Source organism: Hippocampus zosterae, chromosome 18 (genome assembly GCF_025434085.1).
Source record: "Hippocampus zosterae strain Florida chromosome 18, ASM2543408v3, whole genome shotgun sequence".
In the NCBI taxonomy this organism is placed as follows: Eukaryota; Metazoa; Chordata; class Actinopteri; order Syngnathiformes; family Syngnathidae; genus Hippocampus; species Hippocampus zosterae.
Genome location: NC_067468.1, coordinates 8,280,342 through 8,304,959, shown reverse-complemented (window position 1 = coordinate 8,304,959; position 24,618 = coordinate 8,280,342). Strand labels below are relative to the sequence as shown.

At 43.4% G+C, this 24,618-nt stretch overlaps 1 protein-coding gene across 1 annotated transcript in view; it reads right to left on the bottom strand.

Moving 5' to 3' along the window:
* LOC127591270 (transmembrane protein 132C-like) overlaps positions 1–8,369 on the bottom strand; it is a 99,715-nt gene extending 91,346 nt beyond the window's left edge. Inside the window, exons 1-2 of the mRNA XM_052051235.1 lie at positions 7,742–8,369; positions 7,339–7,569 (exon numbers count right to left, since the gene is read on the bottom strand). Coding sequence (XP_051907195.1) covers positions 7,339–7,384 — 46 coding nt within the window. The 5' untranslated portion in view covers positions 7,385–7,569; positions 7,742–8,369. The remainder of the gene's footprint in view (positions 1–7,338; positions 7,570–7,741) is intronic.
* Positions 8,370–24,618: the final 16,249 nt, after the last annotated feature.

Here is a 24,618-nt window from a genome sequence, read left to right as displayed (position 1 = left end):
CGTCCCTCCAGCATGCACACCTGCTGTCAATTTGGTCCGCAAGTTAGCCAAGTATTTAAGAACTGCTAAGATGCCATGTCTGTGTGGGATTATTGACCCTGTCTGCTGCTCAGGCTCAAGGGTTATTTTCTAGACCTCTCGATCTTGTCATTGCTGGTTTTTGTGCTCTTTTCCTTGTCAGTATTTATATTTTTTAGTTTTTGATCTTGCTCGTTTTTGTTTCGTGCAATTGGGCTCTAGTCATTTCATGTGTATTCTCGGATTAACTATTTTCCGCTTATTGTTAATGTATTGTTTTTCCTGGTTCGTGTTGACCAGCAATTTCTGTTTATACTGTCGGAGCACTTTTGTTCTTAAAATATATATATATATATATATATATATATATATTTGTACAGATTTTCTTTGTGTCTACGTTTGTAACATCCGATCGTCATTCTGTTCATCCATGAACCGTGTCAGTAAAAAAAAAAAACAGCATAGTGTGAAGAGTTGATTGGTAAAAAAGTTTCATAGGCGACACACACAAAGAGAATGACGTTACCCAAACGAAAATTACAACAATGTCAATGTTGACTGAAGCGAGCACAAGATTTACTCCTCCAAAGTTTCCGCGTGAAATTGATTCACTTTTAAACAACAGCTTTATTTTGCTATTGCACCAAGCGGAACTTTTTTTGTGTGTTCATTTAAGACGGGATATTTATGTAATTTGTTTGAGTTATTATGTAGCGCCGCGCCACTGATGTGCTATAACAAATATTTGATTTGCATGAGTCAAACTACTGCCAAACTAAATTTAAGTTGGGAGACCTTAATATGAATTTGGATGCACTCGCGTTTTTCTTTTTTGCTGCCATATTGGATCATACTTCAGGACCAGCAATTTGGATGCAAAAAAAAGACATCTGGAGTTTAACCCTTTCAGGACAACGGTTACTACAGTGGACAGCTTATCATGCCATCAGGTTACAGGTTATCATTACTGCTGCATGAAAGGGTTAATTATTATATAAATAACTTATGACAATAATGTAAGAGTTTGTCCGGAAGCCCACAAAGCCCCATACTCACTAACATATAAATTGCAAATATATAAATGTATAGAAAACAATCAAACAGAATAATAAGAAGCAAGGCGGTCACCCTTGACATTAGCACCACACCCGCCCCCACACTTGCACACATATCTTATCAAGTGGAATCTCTGACGTGATTTTTCCTCATTTGTTGATGACATCTGTTCCTTCGCTCCACCGATTGCAATTTGGGCACCTAATAAGGCCTAGCAACTGGCCATCGGCACACTTCATTCTAACTAGAAATTGTCAAATTGCAATTTTCTAAGGCTTCTCACAATTTTCCGCTCCTGTCTGACCCTCCGGCCCATGGGATGGATCAATATCTGTGTCTGATTCCCAATGCGGAGGAAACACACACGCGCCACGGTTGGAAAGCAATCGACAACACCACATTGGCTATATGAAGGCGTATGGGAGCCATTGACTCGTTCCTGTATAAAGCTGCGCTGTTCAAGATTGGGGAGAAGCAGTCTAATGTTCACGGCACAAAAGATCCGCAAGTGCATGTTTAATTCAGAAAAAATAACATGATTTTTGAATGATTTTGCTGGTTGCGTGTGAATGCTGAGAGATGATGTCACGTAAGAAATTCATTTGACCGTGCTAGTCATGACATGATACATGCCATTGACTTTGTTGTATTTACTCAGTAGTTCATCCATCCATCCAGTTTCTAATCCGTTTACTTTCACAAGGGTCGCGGGGTGTGCTGGAGCCACCCAATCGCAGGGCACACATAGACGAACAACCGTTCGTGCTCACACTCACACCTTGGGACAAGTTAAGTGTTCCATTAACCTGCCATGCATGTTTCTGGAATGCGGGAGGAAACCGGAATACCCGAAGAAAACCCAAGCAGGCAGGGGGAAAACATGCAAACTCCACACAGGAAGGCCGGAGCAGGATTTGAACCCTGCAACTCTGCACTGTGAGGCTGGCGTGCTTACCATTCGACTACCATGTCGCCCTTACTCAGTAGCTATGAGTAAACATATTTTGCTGAGTTCTTACACTTAATTATTTGGAAGGCTACTTTTTCTTTTTACTTGAGACAATAAAGATTTTGCTAAAGTAACAGTCAACAACAGGTGACTTCAAGAGCTCATTTTTGTTCATCCTCTCATGGCTCATGCCTAAAAGCGATGTTGTGTAAAGAAACCCGAGTGACAGACTCGTGAAATAGGAGGGCAGTTGCCGGTGATGTCACACAATTGTAAACACAAAAAAAAGACAACGTGAATCTTTTTTTTTCTTTCCTGTGATTGTGTCGCTTCATTATCATTTCTGTTTGATTTGCAGGGTGTGCGGCAGGCTTGTGCTTGCAAGTGTTACGTTAGTTATGCTAATAGGTCGACAGACCTCCCACTGATGTGCGATCCCTTTCCCGGTTGGAGGCCTGTGAAGATCTTTGCCCGCAGAGACGGCTCTGTGTGTTCATCCCACAGTAACTATGTTTACTGTCGCGAGCCACTACTAGGCGGCTTTGGCGGTGGTTGCGCACATGTGCAACTAGTGTTCATTTTACCGTGTATTGGTTATTGCTTGAACTCTAATTGAATAAGGAAAAAAGATTTTGTGGACAGAAAGACAGCAGCTTCCTTACGGGACCTGTCAGTCTGTATCTCAACGTTTTGGGCTTTTTTGTGTAAACAGCACTCATGGAATAGGGCGATCAAAGTCCATCCATCAAATTTCTATCGCGCTTATCCTCATCGGGTGAGCTGGAGTCGATCCAAGTTGACTGTAAGGAGAGAGGGCGAGTTTAGGTGCTAAGTGCTAATCGCCAGTCCACAAAAATGTTCCTTTCTTAATGTGTCTCGCTGTGTATGGCAGCTTAATAATTGTTTTGCTTTGGTTTGAAAGCAACCGCTGGAGGTAATACTTTTACCTTTAAGTGAGTGAGTCACGGCACTCGAAATACTCTTAAGAGTGAAATTTGGGGCTTTTTGCCAGTTACATTAATTATTCTGCTCGTCACTATATGCCGCTGGCACCGATGAGAAAGGATACATGACCATCGTTTCCACACGACAAAACATGCCCGATTAAAGGCTGAACCCGCTAAATTTAGCCATAACATTTGTACACGCTTCATGTTCATGATGGTCTCCACATTATAACATGGGATATTTGCCTTTCAGTCTCTCTCGTCAAACAAGGCCAATTCACCGATGAGCTTCACCACAAGGCAGTGCAGCCTTTGGAAATTGGTTTGTTTATGAGTTGGAGAGATTTAGGAGATGTACGGACTTATTATACAAGTCCGTGAGGGGGATTTCTTTCTGTCTGGTTGCCAGTGATGGTGGGAATCGGTGGCCAAACAAACAACAGAGAGATGAGGGTCGCACTGTTGAGATGGCTGCATTTATGGCACTCGTTCCCTCTGCTCATTAAACTCAACCCGAGATGAATATTTTCGCACAACGACATACTGTGACCTCTACATGCACACCTACACAGCTGTGGACCGCTACGCACACACAACACTTGCATATTTTATCTCACGCGGCTCGCGTACGCACTCCAAACTGTATTAGGGCGGACCCAAACAATTTCATTGGTCCACGGATGAGACGAGACGATGAGATAGCTACTCACGGCCTGAAGCTCCTGAGTAAGAATTCGTATGTAGACCACACATATTTAAAGCCACAGGGGTTCCAAAAAATGGGGGGAATATAGTGTTGTGTTAGTACGAGCATCATCACAAAGGTGACGGTTTAGTGTTGTATGCACTGCTTTAAGAGTAACTTCGGAAAAAGGGACTTTCATTTGTCATTGTCCATGTTCATAATCACATGGGGGACAATAACAATTGGTTGTATTTATAGGCGCCGTGATAAGCACTGCAGGACACAGTACGGAGCATGAATAAAAAGAAGAAAACAGATAAATATAAAAGTTATTGTAGTCATTATGATGATTCTCAATAAAAATTACTTGTACTGTCATCTACTGTAATCGGCTAATGTATATGGCCAATTAAACCTCTCCAAGACGTCTGCAGTTATAGACTCAGAAAATGGCGGTTTTGGAAGACAAAATAACAAAACGCACATCAGCATGTGTAGCGCATGCTGAGGAGCCAATTTCTCGTCACATTACAGCCATAATGCGTTATTGTTGTTTTTGTACTTCCACAAGAAGTGTGTGTGTGGGGGGCGGTGGGGTGTCAATCCACACATTGAGTCGTTTTGAAAACAAAATGGCATCCTAATAGGGATCACAAGAATTGCAGGCATTTCTGATTCTGCAACCATTCCCGTCTCCAGATACAATCCTCCCAAGTTTAAGATCTTTGCAGTAGACAGAGACCAAATCATTGTTATAGGTGTGAAAAACTATAACAAAGCGAGGTTGATTAAAACATCAGCAAATGAGCGGGTTAATGGAAAAGGTTGATTGCTATGTGTAACGTTTTTTTCCCCCTTCTCTGAATGCAACAACCATATTGGCATATTGCCAACATGTCCTTCATTTGATACGGTCATGTCCACATTGTACTGCAATGTTTGTCAGGTCCCTCTGGTCGCACTAATCAATATTTCTATCGGCTTCAAATGACTTCATGTAATGGGAAGTGTGTCTGTTACAGTAGGGGGTGGGGGTGTGGGAGACATTACTCTGTACAGCAGTTCTGATCTGATCAGGTATGGTTAGTTTTTTCAGTTAAATGTAACATTTTAAATAGGGCTATTTTTTTTTAATCTGTGGTAGCTGGCTAAGGTTAAAACGGACTGTTTTCATATGACTGATTTTTACTTGATGTTCGGCACTGTATGCAGCAGTGGCTGTTTTTAAAGTGCTCTATCAATTTTATTTTGGGACCATTTTTTGTGTCTAAAATTAAAGTCAACTCATTCCTAATGTACATTTATTTTTTTTTCTTTCTTTTTCGAATCTTGCCTCTATGTTACGAGCCGTCCAATATGACATACGGATCACTGGTGCAGTGTTTCCTCGTACTGCTCCCAACCCCCCCCGAGGCTGGAGTACAACACATTGCTGCACATAGGCCAGCCCAGCCATCATCCATCACCGCATGGTATTGCACTTGCAGTGGAGTTGGAAAATTGCTCGAGAGAAAAAAAATTCCTTGGTTACCTCGATGTGAGCTCCTGGGAGGCTGATAAATGTATCCACTGAAAATATGAAATTGGGATACAGTACTATATTTAAGCAAATTTGCTTGCAGCCAGTCCAGGGTGTACCCCACCTACTGCTCGGACTCCGTTGGGATAGCGCTAATGATAATAAACAGCATAGGTGCAAGGATTCAGAAATATTTGTTTAAATTGATCACGTCAAACTCCTAACATTTGCTGTTATAGCAACAGTCCATTACGAATAAGTTATGCTATTAACGCAGTGGCCACGGCTACCGTCAGCTTGTTTAAAGTGCTATTGCTAGCCTGGTACTGCTAACGCCTCCAGAGATGACATTTCACAGCGGAAATCTTGGGCTTTTCACTTCTTTTGTCAGTCTCTCACTCAGCTAACCAATGTGAAGCTGCCAGGAATAGTGTGAGCCACAAAATCCACCCCAGCCTAACGAAAAAAAAAAAGTATCCTTAATAACCTCAAGTGAAAATCAAACAAATCACCATTCAAAGGGAAGAAGGGCAGGGCAGTGAGCCGCAAGCGTGAATCCAACCAAAGCACATTAGCGAGCAACAAACCTGAACAGACAAAGTCGTGAATGTACGATGCAATAAAAGAAAACACAGTGAAGCTCCATTTTGCAAGGCTGATTTGACTGGGGGCTCATTGAAAATGTGTTAATTGGGGCTCATTAAAGCCTTTTAATTCAAGAATGACTCATCAAACGTAAATGCCCCTCCTGCCCCCTGTTATCATACTGAAAAAAACTAGTCAGGTGTAGCCTGAATACCCCCGCTGGGTCGATTTTTACCACGCGGGATTGTTTTTGTCTCATCTCGTCTTTCTTAAATTAAGACTAAAGTGGACAACACATTTATTTTTAGTGTGAGTGAGAGAACATCGCCGACTACTGGCCGGGCAAGCATCTTTCAGGTTGTTTTCAGCGGAACAGGGGCAATTTTTTTTCAACTAGATGAAACTTAATAGTCTCTTGTCATCTAAATTATGTTCAATTAGTTTTACAATCGACAGCAAATCATCTCGGGGGGGGGGGGGGGGGGGGGTTCAGTACTCCTGCAGCCAAGATTGTTCAGCCACAACCTGTATCTATTGCACTCAGCCTTCAAAAAGGCTCCATCCCTCATATGCTGGATTAGTTCTAGGCCAGGACTAGAGGCTTCCGGGAATTGTGTCATCAGCCCATCGGACTGACAACTGTGAAGTCTGTAAATGCGTTTGAGAAGCCAAAAAATTGCATATCCATTTCACGATAAAGGATGTGCACAAGATCAGAAAACACATGCGCAACCACACCAGGGTGTTGCCCAGAAGAAAAAAAAACAAATATCCATCCATTTTTTTCCATCGCTTGTTCTTTTGTCTATTCAGCTGACCTGGAAGACGTGAACGTGAGACAAGACTTGCCAACCTGCGGTCCACCGTGCTACCCACAAACAAATATTTCTTCTGCAATTTCATGTCAAGTCAATGAACTATCTTCACTCTGAAATCTCCTCGGTTGCTTTGCATTGTACTTCTGGCTCTTTCGAAAACGACTTGAAAGAACTGGACCATAACACAGCCCGGAAATGCACATTCATCTGGATAGCAAGGGAAGAATTTTCTTTTGACCTTACACAAACGTTAAAATATTTCACTCATCACGCATTCACGATACAGCCTCAAAAATGAAAACAGGTGCACAGTCCAAAACATAAAGAAGTGTTGTCTATCCTCATATTTATGTCTTATTTCTTCTGTCTGGCTTTATGTTGCAGCCTGCTGAACTGCAGCATCCTGCATCACATTTCTCACACACACACACACACACTCACACACACACACTCCAGGCAACTGTCACGCCGCATTCATGTTAATATTACAAGTCATTTTGCATTCTGCCACAACAGCTTACAGCTAATTACGAGCCTCATAAATTATCTATGTCCGCTTGGCGGAAAGGGAATCATTTGCATTTCATGATTGTTCCCCCACCGACTCAAACGACTTCATAAAAGTTACATCACATGCACTATTCCTTATTACGGGGCCATATATTTTACATATCGTCTCCGCGTATCGCTTATATCACACCGAGTGATGTGCACATGACACAAGTATTCCATGCATGTGGAATCTCGCTGAGCTGTCTTACCTGTGCACAAAAGTGCTGCGAGTCCCACGCACCGAAGCGGCTCCATGTCTCTTGTTATCGTCTTTGATTCAAGAAAAGCCGCAGGATCGCTCCGAAAAGCGCCAAAGCTTCACTACTTGTCAAGCAATTTATCCTCTCCCGGAACCGGTCTCCCATTTGAAAGTGAGCAGATCTCCAACTGGCTGCGTCATGTCACCCAAACCGAAGTGACATTCGGCGTCCTTCCGCCACCTGAAAACACACATTCGCATGCACTCAATACGCATTTGAATCGCATAGATGATTAATTATTCAACTGATGTTTAAATTATACAGAGAGCTAAGTAGCTGAGGAAGATAAAACAGGGGTCGGGTGCTTTTTTTGGTTGTGCGTAAAAACGCACGGCGTTGTCATGCAATTTACCTTCCGGCGTAGATTGTGTACGTCGACTCGCTCTCGTCACTTGCAGTCAAATTAAACCTTACCCGCTAAAAGTTTGTACACTCAACACACAAACAAAGTCTTCAACGATTGTCCAAACAAAAACAGGTCATCCCCACGCGCTCAGAGGCACAAGTGTGTGGCAAAACAATGCAGGACGTTGCGGAGTAGAGGGTGGGGGGTGGGAAGAGTCCGTCAACTTTCCAAGCGAGGAACAAACGATTCGTGCACGGATCCGATGGGTTTGGATCCTCCCTGCACCCTGATCGGAGAGTGCGGGTTGCACAAACTGGAGTTTTGATCGCATTCCAGGCTGGGATTGGCAAACTGGAGATTCACGTCATTGGGCCGTTTAATTCGTGGCTATTATCAAACGGAATATAATCATTTAAATCTGAAAATTACATTTATAAGAGGCTCAAAATCTATTGAAATGTGTATTGAGGACGTGCGCAAAAAGCACATATTCTCCTGATTCCTTGGGGCATTTTTTGGGACATTAGAACAATCTTAATCGCGTTGTTTTAATCCAGACACAAAACACTCGATGTTGTTGATTTAACTCCAATCTGCCATTTAGCACAATAGCGATTATTTCAGACAGCATCATAAATTACAAAAGTATTTCTTAAACAGAAGAGAATGACTCCGTTGAAAAAAACAAATAACACTCTCATAATTGGATGAATCATAAGTAAAGCGCCGCAACTGGTTGGTTTCATGAGAAGCAACAGTGCCCCCTAGGGGGAGAAACCTTGACTGCAAGCATCTGTCCTCTGCTCCGGCGACTCCATGACACGGCACTGGAAACTCCAGGAGGCTGCTTTTGAACAGTAGGACACGAAAAGCGCGAGAGAGAGAGAGGGAGAGAGAAAGAGAGAGAGAGAGAGCATAATGTTTGTTTGCAATGAGTCATTTCTAATGCCCTGCAAAGGTGTCTTTGTTTGTACCTTTGATATTGTCAGTGTTTTCGCATGTAGGACACGCTGACTCACAAAGGATTTTCGTTCATAAGAAGATGAATATCGTCTCTGGGAACTACGGACATGACGACCATACCGTGCAAATAGAATTACTTTTATGATAAGGTACACAATAGTAACCCAACGATGATCCAAAGATGATCAAACTTTGGGAAAAAAAACTTATTCAGCGTATAAAGCTGAAACTAACTATAATAATAATGAAAATGTCGATCACAGGTGTCAAGCACAAGGCCCGAGGACCAGATCTGGCCCCGCCACATCATTTTAGGTGGGCCCCAGCAATTCAAGAATGTCAACTTCAGCGATTTTTGCTAAATTCGTATCAAAATTTCAAATTGTTATCTGCATGTGTGTTATTTTCCATGTGTCTGAGCTTTCCTTGGACCAAGGGGAGCAATATCAGACATGCACGCTGCAGCCAAAGCCAAAGCAGTATCACATGCGCCCAAAACCTGAGATGAAAACAAGTTACACGATCTCAGCATGGCCCCCGCCCCTTAAAAAAAAATCAAACCACCAATAGCTCAAAACAGAACATCCCACTGAATCGAGAATTGTGCGATGAGTAAAATCACCCCCAGCTTTTTTCATTCCTTTCACTTCAAGCATAATCCTTTAAGTCTTAAGCAGTTTGTACCATGACACTTCAATCTAAAACCTTTCCAAATCCTGTAACGCATGTTCAGATCTTTTAGTGTGGAACATGCTCAGAGCCGCAATGCAAGCTTTTGCGTATGCAATAAAAGCCTCTCCCAACATGCACTGGGACGGTCAGCAGCCCGGCCTCTGAGGAGTGGCTACGTCTGTACTAAACAGCGGTGGTTAAAGACTATCAAAGAGGCGCAGTGACCCAGCGGATATTGGCGGCGAGGGCCTCCCCATTCATCGGTCGCTCAAACTTGCAACACTCGGGGCTCCGTCGGCGCAACACAAGGAGAATAAGATATCAAATGTGTGTCGGATTCAGAAATTCCTCTCTCGGAGGACGTCACTCGAGGAAGCTGAGTCAAGCGGAGGAGCGGCTTTAAAATATGAATTATGACCGTTTCTCTTTTATATACTGATATACGCACTGCTTTAGCTGGATTCGGAATATCGCGCTTTCCTGCACACGGGAAAAAGTGATGGTTAAATGATATTGATGTTAGAATGGTGTCAAGGCTGAAAGTCAATGAAGTAGAACTATCATGTTAAAAAATATATACATGGTAGAAATTCACACCGAGGGACAATATGTTGCATGTTCTCCCCGGGCCTGCGTGGGTTTTCTCCGGGTGCTCCGGTTTCCTCCCACATTCCAAAAACATGCGTGGCAGCCTGATTGAACACTCTAAATTGTCCCTAGGTGTGAGTGTGAGTGCGAATGGTTGTTCGTTTCTGTGTGCCCTGCGATTGGCTGGCAACCGATTCAGGGTGTCCCCCGCCTACTGCCCAAAGACAGCTGGGATAGGCTCCAGCACCCCCCGCGACCCTAGTGAGGATCAAGCGGCTCGGAAGATGAATGAATGAATGAAAACTACAATGTGTGTATACCATTAGGTAGGGAAGAGACTTTCTTTATAGTGATGTCAGACCAATTACAATGGAATTTAAAAAAAAAAGTTGACGCAGTCCTATTCAAATGCCAGACTAAGAAATGCAAATAATTTCAACCCTTCTACAATATTACACGACTCAGTTGATTTTTTTTAATCTAGTGATAAATAAAGACATGAAAATATGGTGGCCCACAAGTGCACAACCTCTTTTTCGTGTAACATGGCTGTCTTCAGATTTGACCAATCACATTTCTATTTGTGTAAAAAGTCAGCCACCATTTAACCCTTTCATGCACCCTGTCCACTGTAATTACCACTGTCCCTGAAAGGGTTAAAGCACTTCGCAAAGAACCATTTTGGCTGACCTCATAGGTTTTCACTTTTGTGGCTTTTCAGCAGAAGCCTGAACATGCTCACCAGTCGACCACTGGATGCCACTCGATGCATAGTCCTATAATCTACTAAATTGAACTCAATGCCTCCGAATGTTGAATAGTGCTGTGTTCTCAGGTTTAGAACAGCGATCAACCCAGTCGCTGTTTCTTACACATCCACCATCAGGGTCATCTCGACATGTCTGCTCACAACAATGTGCACGGTGTTGTGTCATGACAGGATGTGAACACCTGCATGTAACGCTGCAGCAAGCAGCCCATGTCTGAGTCTCTCCTGTCATCTGAACAAAATGCCGTTTTCCTCTTTACAAGCCATCCGTTAAAGAAATGTTCCCGTGAACCTCACAATGAATCGCTTTACACCTTAAAAGCGCACGTGGATTCTCCGTCATTAAGGTCATGGTAAGCCTGCAAAGTTGAAAAGTCCACCGCAGGATTTCTTTTTAGTTGAGGACATTTCACCGAATATATGCGAAACACTTTGTTAGTTCTACTTGACCAGTAGAGACCAATCAATAATCCAAAGTGGTCACATGTGAGTCCTTTGCTCCGAAATGTGTCTGGCAAGTGACTGACTTGCATAACAATGAAGTCATTGAAGAGTTGTTCACCTATCTGGAAACAAAAAAAAAGTGAATTAGAGGTCGAGTTGGGAGTTATGATGTTGGAGCAGAATAAAAAATAAATTGCTACGCATGGTCATAACAGGCTTCACACCAATTTTGTTTTAAAAAATAAACCTACTGTCATGACTAACAAACCCTTGTGGATGTCAGAGGTCACCTAACAGTTGCGACCAGCACAGCTTTTGTGTTGAAGAAAAATATTGTGGGGGTTAATCTTTGTTGGTTGATTATGATTCGTTGCATGTCTGGAATTAACTTTTTTTTTTGCCGTCTAAAGTAGTCATGGTGTTTTGTTTTGTTTTAAAGTTTGGGTCACTGTCCTTCTTGATGTATGTTTTGAGAAATGCTTGCTTTCTCTGCTTTTTGGTCAGAAACCAGTGGGCGTTTTTTTGTGCTCTGCTACGGTTTCCTAAAAAACAAAACGCATACTTAAAACCATTTATCAATTAAGCGTCATTGCCAGAGGTCAACTCGCTGATGAAGTGACATTAGAAAATTGTTCCGTGTCCTTCACGCAGCAGGGGGAAACACAAACGAAACAATATCGTTAAAGCTTGATGGAGGAGTTGATACAGGCTGGATGCACACTAACAGTATTATGTTGTAAATAAAAATAAAGTGCTCCAGTGGAACTCGGTGTTGCTCTCTGTGTGATGCACCTTTTAGATAACATTCGGTTCACACAAAGGAGCAAATGCAACCACGCACCAAGTGAGAAACAGGGGCAGCTGGAAAGGAAACACGTTTTGTGATTGAGCTTGTGACAACGCTAATCACAACTTCAGGGCAATTTATTCATAAGGCACAGTTATAATACCGAGCCAGGGACTCGTTTCAACATGTTGTGATGTCTGTGAAGATTCTTTGTAATTCTGCTCACGGATCCACAAAGGGTTGAATTGAGGGCAACTAGTCTCGGATGTTTCACCTCTCATCCAAGTTCTAAATGGATGGAGAAGAGTGATTTGAAAGTTCATTCGGGAGCCATTTGAGCTAATTCACTTAAAAAAAATAAAATAAAAATAAAAAAAGTTGAAATGATGTACATTGTTCAATGATGGTTGATTTTCATTCACATACATATGCCATTAATAGATTTGGAAATCCCACTGGCAACAATCATCTGGACTCTGGTTTCATGCTCCCTATTTGTTAGCGATCATTCAGATAGCTTGAGGTTAGCTGGGTTCTTGGTAAAACAGAAAAATTATCCTATCCATCCATCCATTTTCGAATCCGTTTATCCCCATGTGCTGGAGCCTATCCTAGCCCTCTTCGGGCAGTTGGCGAGGAAAACCCTGAATTGGTTGCCAGCTAGTAGCGGTAGCTAATTTATTTTGGTAGTAATAATAATAAAGACACTCAAAACCATCCAGGAAATCTGATATCAAACATTACCAAAACATTACATGGTACTGGAAATTACCTGGCAGTGGTTACACGAGAAATATAACCTCCCTCGCGGAATGAGACAAGCAAGAAGCTAGCATTGGCATCAAGCTAGGTGAAGCATACAGTGCCCCCCATAAAAGGTCGAATTGCTAAAGCACTGATATTGTGCCATCATATTTAGCTATTTATTGTTAATTTGATCATATCATTGAAAATAAGAGTTTTCACTTACTAGTTTAAAGGGAAATGTACCATGTATATTCCTGGTCAGGTGTCAACCCGTGACTCCATTCACAAAACTGAAAAATCATAGAGAGCACAGCAATGTGGTTTGGCTTGTATGCCTGTCGGTTTGTTACTGTGTACACTGTACACGCAGTAAAAATGCGCCGATGGCAGTGTAGAAAAAGTTTTTGCATTAGGCAGACTAACAAAGAAACAAACATCAATCATAGCAATACCTGTTGTCAAATGAATACTGGTCACGAAGTAGGCGGGGTAAATGCACCTAACACATAGGTGTCAAACTCAGGTCCTGGAGGGCCGCTGTCCTGCATGTTTTCCAAGTCTCCCTGTTGCAACACACCTGATTCAAATGAGCAGGTCAATGTCAGGCTTGCGCAGAGATTGCTGATGATTTTATCATTTGAATCAGGTGTGTTGCAACAGGGAGACTTGGAAAACATGCAGGACGGCGGCCCTCCAGGACCTGAGCTTGGCACCTATGAGCTATATGTTAGATATCCGCTGCTGCTTTGTTTTTCACATTTTCACTCAAGATTTGTTTTGTTTTTTTGGGTGTGGGGGATGTCACATTATAAAATACTTGTCCAAAGACAAAACGACATTGTAAATAAACAAAAAGGTCACTGCTGAACACCGGCGGTCTCAATGACAGGAGGACATAAGCAAACTTTTTTTTTCGATATACCTGTCTGCTACTTTGTGATAAACAACAACAAAAAAGGTAACCCTTATCATAAGCAAAAAACATAAACAGCATGCAAGCTACTCTCACGTCCATATATTAAGATACATACTAAAACAGTCACTTGAGCAAAACAAAAGATACTCATCAGTAATCTCTTGCTTTCTGTTATCGGACCCTCTTGGTGTCAGGTTCCGTTCTCTGGCTCATGTCGGAGTGGAGTAATTAACATTTATCAGTCTGTAGCAGACCTTTCACGCGGAGGGGAAAATGAGGCGTAAACTACAATGGTATTTTCTCTCTCCCGCCGCAATTGCTCCCTCACCCTTTTAGCCTTTCGGGGTGAGCGCTCCGATCAAGGCCCCCTCAGCTATTCAGCAGCTAACAGCGATACACTAGCAAATCTATGACAAATGGTGCGCGACCTTCAAAAAGTTTACCAGCAGTTATTCCGCAAATTCATTTCAAGAGCAAAACACTGAGGCATTGCCATCTTGCTTTTTCTTTTTCTTTTTTTTTTTTAAATATCATCAATGCCGACCCTCATTTAGGAAAACAATGTTCTGGAAATGTTTCTTCCACTCTTAGTTAGTGGGCACGGAAAGGTCAGCGCTATTCTACCTTCTGCTTTAAATATTGATGAGGATGACTGAGCTGCGAGCTACAGGTTGAACTATTTGGATACTTGACGCACTGCTTGCCTTTCAACTATCGACTCGCCCCTCTCCCAAAAAATATAATAAAAATCTGTTTCAGTTCAAAACTGTTGCAGGGGTGCCCAAACTTTTTGGCCCGAAGATCGACTTTTCGATCAACCAACCTCCCGCGATCAACCCGTTACGGAGGCCCGCGACACACTTTTGCATCCTGTTAACTCTTGTAGCTCACACATATTGTTTCAAAGTGCTTCCCTCGGCCCTCGAGATTCCTATTCTTTGCCCGTGCCCTCGGTGAATTGTACACGAAACAAACCCTGAATGAGAATAATGATAACGATAAAAGATATAGCGCAACAGCTCTGATCACAAGCTGCAATTGCCGACTGCTGAGCGCTAACAACTTCCGGTGACGCAGTCAAGATCAACCTGCTTTATTTTAGTTTTTTAAATCCTTTTTGTGAAAATGAGACTGGTAGCATCATGATTAGGGTGCAGTGTACATTAACACACAAAAAAAAATATTACTGACATGCACAAAGACACATAAATGGTTGTTTGGTTTTTTTTTTCTCCTCGACACCCCTCGCGATTGACTTGGGACCAGTCCGCGATCTACCTGTCGATCGTGATTGACGTCCTGGGCATTCAATTTTTGAAGCTGCATTGAACCCTGCTATATCCCTTTGCAACCAGGCTCTATGGCGAGTTGCTATTACAAAAGAACTAAACGCCTTTTTGGGTGATCGAGGACAGTGGACATTGGAGACGTCTTGAAATACAGAAGCAGCATGTTTCATAATGAGTCGGCATCAGTAGAGCGCGCTGCAGCAGCGAAACCAAAGAGGAGCCCTGTTTGCACATTAACGTCCGGAGTGGTTTACGGAGTAGATGAAAGCCTTTCCACTAATCACATTTGCCAGCAGCTCGCCATCTTTCACTTACGCAAGACAATCTCAGGGGATTTACCTGCATAAGCAGCATTTCCTCTCTTGCGAGGCTTTCAACAGATACAAACATGTCGATTAGTTTGCTACAGTCATGGCGGATATGCAAAATCACAATGTTGCTTTTGGGCAGATTTTGCCAAAACCTGCATTGTCATTTTTTAAAAATAGAATTTTCCCAACAACAACAACAACAAAAGGAAACAGCATTCTAGCCGCAACTGATGAATAACATGTGTGCCTCCTCACGTTCGTGAGTTACCTTGTGTTCGTGACACAAGCACAGTTGACCAATGACACAATAACACGTGAATCATTTTAGCCTTGCTGAATTTCACAGCAATTAAGATTCTCATGAATGAAAAGGAGCGACTGAACAGAACAGGAATGTGGAAGGATTCCTGCGGCGGCGGGGGGGGGCGCTGAATCACAAATGCAAGATGTAATCAGCTTATGCTCACGGAAAGCACCAGAGAGGCCATTTTGTGCAACAAATTGACCTGTTTTTTAATTTAAAGAGGTGCAATGTGACATTTTAATAAAACGGACAGAATTGGTTCAAATTGGCAGCATATGTTGTTTTCCACATTTTAACCTTTCAGGGACAGAGGCTACTACAGTGGACAGCTTATCATGTTATGAGGTTACAGAGTGCATCAAAAAAAGGTTAAAGAAAGCAATTCCCCTAAATATGTTAACACAAAGATCAAATACAACTGATCAAAATGGCCAAAGCTCCGCTTTATGTACCGTATGTTCTTGTGGGAAGTTTGGACATATGGTTAATATTTTAAAGCTGTTTGAATATTGCTTCCTTGATGGCCACGCAGTTCAGTGGCATCTGCATGATGACAGAGTGAACCATCTCCCCACCTTCCAACGATCATTAAGAACAGCCAAGCGAGCACTGCACCTTCCACCCAGCGGGGAACTTGCAACATCATACGCACAACCTCCAACAAAAGGTTACAAAAGATTAAAAACAGAAAAATTTTAAAAAGCGTCTGAATTGTACTGTACAGGATTCTCGGAATGAACAAGTAAGACGGAATGTTCATTTTCTTTCGGAAGAAAAGTTAACAAAAGATGAAGTAAGTGCACAGACATCAATTGTAATGTTGAATAAATTATGCAAGAGACATCTCGAGGAAAGGGTGTCAAGCTTAAATGACAAGGTGCCGCAGCCAAGAAAGGGAAAGTACAGGAAGATAATTGAAGCCACGGGGGCGGCAAAGGACCCGACAAGATCAAGAAGCTTTTTTTTTTCTTTTTTCTTTGACATCCATCTTAGGTTGCGTGGCTGCTTCCTCACTATCATCAGTGCAAAAATGTTCCAATACGATGGATCGTTCGCTAACAAGATGGTCCACTGTTCCATTCCTGCTCTGTTTGAGTCATGCGTACTTTCGGCGAGCCACTCCCATGCGCGGCTGGGTGCGAAGGTTTGGCGGTGGTCGGAGGGGCCGAGTGGCAGCTTTGGCTCCAAAACGTCATTCACCACCTCCAGAGTAGGCGTGCGTGAGCCCTTTGAGTGTCCCGTCATCCGGAAAAGCGCCGTATAAATCTGATGGCCTTGATGCCATTCATTACATCGCCGGCCGTCTTACACCTGTGCCATCGTTGACACATAGTTAAAGGTTAGCTTGGAACGAAACCACTTGCCCTTTTGTGCCAATAAATATGCAGGATCCTTGGTTTTGAAAAAGAGCGACACTGATACACACCTAGATATCAGGCGTGAATAATATATATCTTTTAGTGCTGTCAAATGATTAAAATATTTAATCGTGATCAAATGTATAATTTCGTAGTTAACTCAGAATTAGCCATAATTAATCACCATTTTTTTATCTATTCTAAATCTCCTTTGATGTCTTTTCTCCTATTTTTCACATGCTGTCATCAACATGGAATGGTGGATTAGTTTTCAAATATTTACTGAAACAACAATTTAGATTTTCAATTTTAAATGAGGTGGCCCGGTCGTCAAGTGGTTAGCACGTCGGCTTCACAGTGCAGAGGTACTGGGTTCGATTCCAGCCCCGTCCTCCCTGTGTGGAGTTTGCATGTTCTCCCCGGGCCTGCGTGGGTTTTCTCCGGGTGCTCCGGTTTCCTCCCACATTCCAAAAACATGCCTGGCAGCCTGATTGAACACTCTAAATTGTCCCTAGGTGTGAGTGTGAGTGCGAATGGTTGTTCGTTTCTGTGTGCCCTGCGATTGGCTGGCAACCGATTCAGGGTGTCCCCCGCCTACTGCCCGAAGACAGCTGGGATAGGCTCCAGCACCCCCCGCCACCCTAGTGGGGATCAAGCGGCTCGGAAGATGAATGAATGAATGAATTTTACATGAACATTTTTCACTCAGAGCAGTTACTCAAACTTGGAGCATATCTTATTATTTTAGAGCAATGTAACATCCGCTGTGATGTGGTGCCGCATTAATCGCGTGATAAAAAAAATATTGAGTTAAAATTGTTTTAAATTAATGCAGATAATAATGCATTAAACTGACAGCAACATATATTTTACAAAGTCTTGCAAAACCATGACCAAACTCGTGGCTCGCAATGGTGCGACAGAAAAAAATAAAAAAGAGCCATTCGTCACCCAGGCTGTCACGCCGGCGCAGTGCGACTTTCACTTGTAAGCATCATTAAAACAAGCAGGCCTATTGCATCCGAGTCCTCCCCCGACATTAAGGCTTTACCATTCATCACTTTTGGAGGCTCCTCTTTTACACCGAAAGAGAAAAAGAAAAAAGTGGTATTTTCATCACAGCATTGGATGTGTCCTTATAAAATGAAATTTCGACTATGGTGACGATCAATGTTACGAATGACGTGAGTTCCCATTAGCTTCTCTAGTTCAGGGCATTATGAGTCGAAAGCGAATCTTTGCATGTTTGTGATGCAACCGGTTCATCAGTAAGAAAAGTGAACGTTCTTTTTCAGAGATGCGGAAAAAGGTGAAAGTGAAACAGCCAAGCTATCGAACAGCGCTCGCAAAATGGCCGCCCTCACTCCATCCGACGATCGCCAATGCGGCCTCGTGAACACTTTTATCAGAACTGGGCAAGAGTTGAAACAAAGGCGGCACCCGAAATGATAAGAACGAAGGAATCAGAATTGCGCAAAAAAAAAAAAAAAGAGAGAATCAACCAATCACCTTTCAAAGGTCTTGGCTGTTATTAAACTTTCCGTTAGTTCTTTTCCCAATGGACACCGTGAAACAAAACATTTGGTGAAGCAATCCATCTGGCATGGGAGATTAATTGCTAAAAAAAAGCAGTATTTATTCAGTATGGCGTTCGTAAAAATAACTTCCCTTTCAACGGAACGGGTAATTAAATACAAATAATCAGTTATGATAATGGAACTCTCCTGCTGGTCATATTTCCCAAAAGACTGAAAAGGTTGTTTTGAATTTTTCTGGTGCCAATCTGTCTGTGCGAGAGGCGAGAAATGACTGGAATGAACCTCGTCCCTGCCAGCCTATTATCGGTCAAGCTCCCTCTTGGAGATTTCCAGCGCCGCGCGACTAGTCCCGATAGACAAAATGGAAAAGCAAAATGTCATATTTCCTCCACCGCTCTTTAATTCATGAGTGCTCTGCCTTATCGGACCACTGGAGTCTTGACCTGTTTTACTTTGCGCCTGCGTCCATTGTGTGTGGGTGTTCGTCCTCCCCTGAAGACTTCTGTCTTTTCCTGACTGAATACCGTGTGGGCCAAGGGTCCCCTCGGTTCCCCCCACAGTGGGACTGATAACACCTCACACATGGGGACGGGGTAGGATAAGGCTTTCAGAATTCCGAATTGGTTTTCTTAAATTTGATTAGCATTTGATGGCGTTCCATTTTCTTACTGTGCTCCGAGGGCAAGAAGCTGGATTATGCGGTCTAATTCACGTGCCTGACAAACGTAACAAATGCATTAAGCCAGGCTTCGGCAAACGCGCATGCGGGTCTTTTGATCTTTCCGCTGTGCCTTCTCTGTGACTTTGAAAAATAATAAATAATGAGTACTCCATTATGTGAATGCTGAAAGATTCATTGTACTCCCCCCCCCCCTATTTTTTTTCTTACTCTGCCATTTTTTGTCCTTCAACTTCTTCTACATATCTCGACAAATTCAAACTAATTCAAGCATTAACGTAGTCCAAAAAAAAAGTAACACCTTGCCAGCTTTTAACTTTTCTCCTTCAAAACATTGCCGGTTTTCTCACAACTCAATGTTTTGCAACCGTCTATCCGTCCATTTGCTAATCTGCTTATGCTCGCGAAGGTCGCCAGTGTGCTGGAGACTTTTCCCAGCTGTCTCCGGGCAGGAGGCAGGGGACACCCTGAACTGCTCACCAGCCAATCGCAGGGCACACATAGACGAAAAACCATTCACGCTCACACCTAGGACAATTTAGAGTGTTCCATCAACATGCCATGCATGTTTCTTGAATGTGGGAGGAAATCGGAGTACCCGGAGAAAGGCCACACAGGCACGGGGAGAACATGTAAACTCCACACTGGAATTGAAACCCTGCCGGTATCTCTCTGGCCTCCCTGTTTGGAGTTTGCATATTCTCCCCATGCCTGCGCGGGTTTTCTCCGGGTACTCCGGTTTCCTTCCACATTCCAAAAACATGCATGGCAGGCTGATTGAACACTCTAAATTGTCCCTAGGTGTGAGTGTGAGTGCGGATGGCAGACACCCCCCCCCCCCCCACCCCCCCGACCCCTCCTGGTCACAAGCAGTTCAAGAAGGCCGCATCCATCAGCAAGAAAATACCGGACAGTCTCCTAAATGGCTTCTTCCCAGCCCTTGTAGCCACTCCAGAGTGATGACGGCCTTGTTGGAGATAAAACCAGATCGATTGATGTGATTTGTGGATGGCGAGGCTGTTTCAATACCCATCAATGGCTTGATTGATATTTCCAATGGCAATGAAATTGCAGTCCCTTGCATCTATTGCAGAGCAAGGAGGGAATGGCTCGTTATGCAAAGTCGACACAATCAAAACAAAACCAGCCGTGGCAGAAATGATGACGTTTGATCCTCACGCCACTTTCAGTTACTTTTTAAAGAAAACAACACTTTATAAATGTCAGAGGGCAAAAGAAAAGTCATTCGGACTGTGCCGGAGTCGATCATCAAACACCTAAATCAATGTGTCCATTTGAGCTCAAATGGGGCGAGTCAGTTCAGCTCCACCTGACAGCTTCTTTCTGGATTGGATGCCCACCGCATGGATAACCGTTGACGACAAGAAGGGGAGACACTAATCTAAAAATCAGTAAATGCAGAAGATTTGATGCTGAGTCCATCTTCGCTGTGCACTGTGGGATGGAAAAACAAATCTATCTTTTCTGCCAAAGTAGCCGGATCAATCTTTTGGATTTTAAATTACAGCAAAAGCACCTGCACATTGGTTGAATCTCTGGGGAAACGTAGAGTCGTCACGGCTGAATATATATTACTGTATTGCAATTCTACCAAGTCATCCACCCGATATTGGGTCAGGCAGTGTGGAGCGAAATCCATCCTCATTCATTCCTGCGGCACTCCGATTGTAATTTGCGAGATATTTGCTTTAAAAAGGAAGTGTGGCCACCGGCAAGACGATTCATTTGGTCGTTAGTCCTTGTCTGTGGAAAATCCTCCTGGATTAAATCAGTTTGTGCTTCGAGACCATTGCTCCACTCTTTTGCCCAATGAAATGTATGATTTCTCAAAATTTAAAGGGCTTTTCATTTTTGAGTTGGAAAACAAAAATGTTTCCCGGTATGCATACTGGTTTGGCATCCAAGCGACGAAAGAGAAATATCACGGCGAGATGAGAAATAAGGACGCGAGCAGAAGGCGGGAAAGGAAAATGAAAAATGTGTCATTTCCATCAGATTTGTACAGACATCGAGAATGAGTCGAGTGCCAAGGCTTCTTGGAGAGCCTCGACGTGATTATGCTAACCCTCGTTGTGATTGCAACACCTGTGCTCATCATCATGTCAAGTTATAACCTCACATTCAGCGTCTCAGACAGAGATTATCCCTAATTTATTTCGAACTCTTGAGTCTCGATTGTACCCGACAAATGTATGCACAAGATTACTTTCAAGCAGATATCCTGCGGAGAGCAAACAATGACAACTTTTTGGTACCAATCAAAATTCATTCATTCATTTTCCGAGCCGCCTGATCCTCACTTGGGTCGCGGGGGGTGCTGGAGCCTATCCCAGCTGTCTTCGGGCAGTAGGCGGGGGACACCCTGAATCGGTTGCCAGCCAATCGCAGGGCACACAGAAACGAACAACCATTCGCACTCACACTCACACCTAGGGACAATTTCGAGTGTTCAATCAGCCTGCCACGCATGTTTTTGGAATGTGGGAGGAAACCGGAGCACCCGGAGAAAACCCACGCCAGCCCGGGGAGAACATGCAAACTCCACACAGGGAGGCCGGAGCTGGAATCGAACCCAGTACCTCTGCACTGTGAAGCCGACGTGCTAACCACTGGACTACCGGGCCGCCCCCAATCAAAATTGGACATCTTAAAACGACGAGTGGTTGTCAACCAGTTAAAAGTGTGCCCTGCCTACTGTCAAGGCACGGCTGGGATGGGCTCCAGCACCCCCGCGACCCTCCTGAGGATAAGCGGCTACGATAACGGATGGAAAGAAGAATTGCAACACACCCAAGCAGATTTCTTATGAAACCTATGGAAAATGTAGCAATCTCTTTTATTGTTGTCGTCCTCATGAGCAAGGATTTCAGCAGAGCTGGCAGTACTCACACTCTGTACTGAAGCAGAAGTGCTGTCCATATTCATTCATTCATTTTCCCATCTGCTTGATCCTCACAAGGGTCGTGGGGGGGGGGGGGGGGTGCTGGAGCGTATCCCAGCTGTCTTAGCAGTAGGTAGAGGACACCCTGAGCCGGTTGCCAGCCAATCGCAGGGCACACAGAGATGAACAACCATCCACGCTCACATTCACACTTAGGGACAATTTGGAGTGTTCAATCAGCCTGCCATGCATGTTTTTGGAATGTGGGAGGAAACCGGAGAACTCGGAGAAAACCCACGCAGAACATGCAAACTTCACACAGGGAGGCCGGAGCTGGAATTGAACTTCTGCATTGTGAGTTCGACGTGCTAACCAGTGGACCACAGCTACTGGCCATATATTAAATTTTAAAAAAAAAAACTGTTGCTATCAAACCAAACATTAAACAAAGACAATTTCACATTGTGTCGTCAAAATCCCGCCCATAATGTTGCCTCCGCTACCTTAATGCAATAACATCTAGGTGGCTGTGTTATAACACTTGAAACAGATATTTGAACTCAAATGGTGAAGCAACACATGTCAACAGCATCGAAAAAGAAAAAGAAGTGGGACAAACATATGACCCCCAAAAAGCTTTTCTCTCTAAATCCAGATGTCTTAGCCCTTGATAACACTTCCCAGAATGTTGCAAGGGGCGGGGTTTTGCGAGCAACGCCTCTCGCTACCTCTCTCTCTCACTGTTGATTCTGTCCGCATGAATGATCTGTGTAGCATGATGCTTTAACCAGGCCAATTGTGTTTTCATCCTGTAATCTTGCAGATCAATGTTGTTGTAGCTTTTATCTGCACGCAGAAATTGGAACACTGGTAAACACCGAATGGCTCTCATTCATGACCAGCCACCAACTGAGAGGACAACAAGGGCATCTATTTCGGGTGTCCAGCCTAAGGGGCCCATATTTTATTTTACAACGTTCCATTAAAATGAGCCAAATACCACATGTGGTGCCATTAAGGGCCTGCACTGAAACAACCCCACAACACACATTCAAGTGAGCTTTTACGGAGACATTTCATCTATCGGAATTTAAACCTCAGAGAGGACTCCAGGACATGATGTGCGCTCGAGTCGTGAGCGGTATGATCCGAGAAGGATTTAGCGTATTTCCTGACCTCTGCTTTCTCGAACATGGTGTAACTGCGCACATGATTTCCTGCTTGCGAAAAAAAAAAAATCCAAAATGTTTGGCTCCCGATACCAGCCATGATATTTAAATCAAAAGAAACATCTAACATAGAGTAAGTCCTCTTTGACAGCGGTTGTCACTATGCTGCAGCAGTTTAACATACCGTTGTTTTAAATGAAATGTTATATGTCAAGAGGACTAGAGCAGTGGTGTCCAAACTGGGGACCTAGGGCCATTTGTAACCCACCATTCATTTTTAGCGGCCCACGACATGCCAAACAAAAATGACAGAAAATGATCTATGACATCCAGCGATTGGCTAGCAATCAGTTCAGGGTGTCCCCCGCCTATTGCCCATGACGGCTGGGATAGGCCCCAGCACACCCCGCGACCGTCGTGAGGAAAAGCGCATTAGAAGATGGATGGATGGACATTTAATATGGCCCACAAAATTAGTGAAGAAAAAAAATTTGACAAAAAGACAAAAAAAAAATGGTGAATGCCGGCAAAGTGCAGGAGCTTGGCAACCATTGGTAATTGTGGGTAAATATGTTCCATTTTTCTGTATGCGGCCCTCTCACTCACGAAAACATTTCGACACCCCTTGACGAGAGGTACCCTGAGTATTTTTAGATCATTATTGACTTTATAATGCATGTCCTGAATGACATTTCACACAAGTAAATCGACATTCAGGCAAACGTCACATTATACTTGCCCGCTTTATAATTCTCTTCATTGTCCGTTTTCTGACAGTATCCTAATATTCGGATTAGAATTGATGTCTTGATAGAATTCAGTCCAATGGCTGCCAAGGATTTTTACATAACAGTGCGTGTTGGTTGTATAGTGAGCAGAATCCAATTGAATTACCAGTCTTTTTTTTTCTTCATCATTTTGACTGGGCTAATCATTTCCAGCCACATCGGGGAACTCCATCCATGACCATGTAGGGGGGGGGGGGGGGGGGGGGGGATTTACATCAACGCAGGATGCAATCAGCTTGGCAGGGGGTTGTGGTCTTCCCCTGCAGGGGTTTAATGCTCCATTATTTAAAAGAGGGCATATCAATGGGAAAACAAGCCCAATCAAGGCGTTAGAAAGGTCAATCAAGCGGGACGACCAGATGCACCAAGGCTCACCCGGGGTTAATTGTGGCCTTTCAAATATGTACTCTGTATTGGGAGTCTGCATTTTTATTTCTCTCGTAAAATTGCAGTCTTCATTCTGACAGGGAGAAAGCAATGAGACTCCAGGGACTCTCCTCAAGGATTACACTGGACGCACAAGCTTGAGAAAATGAATGTATGGGTGTTGAAGTGAAACTTGGAACAGTCGGCAGCTTCTCTGCTCAGAAATCTGTGACACGCTGCCACCTACTGAGAACTACCAACAATGCAGGTCTCATTGACTGGACAGCGACGTT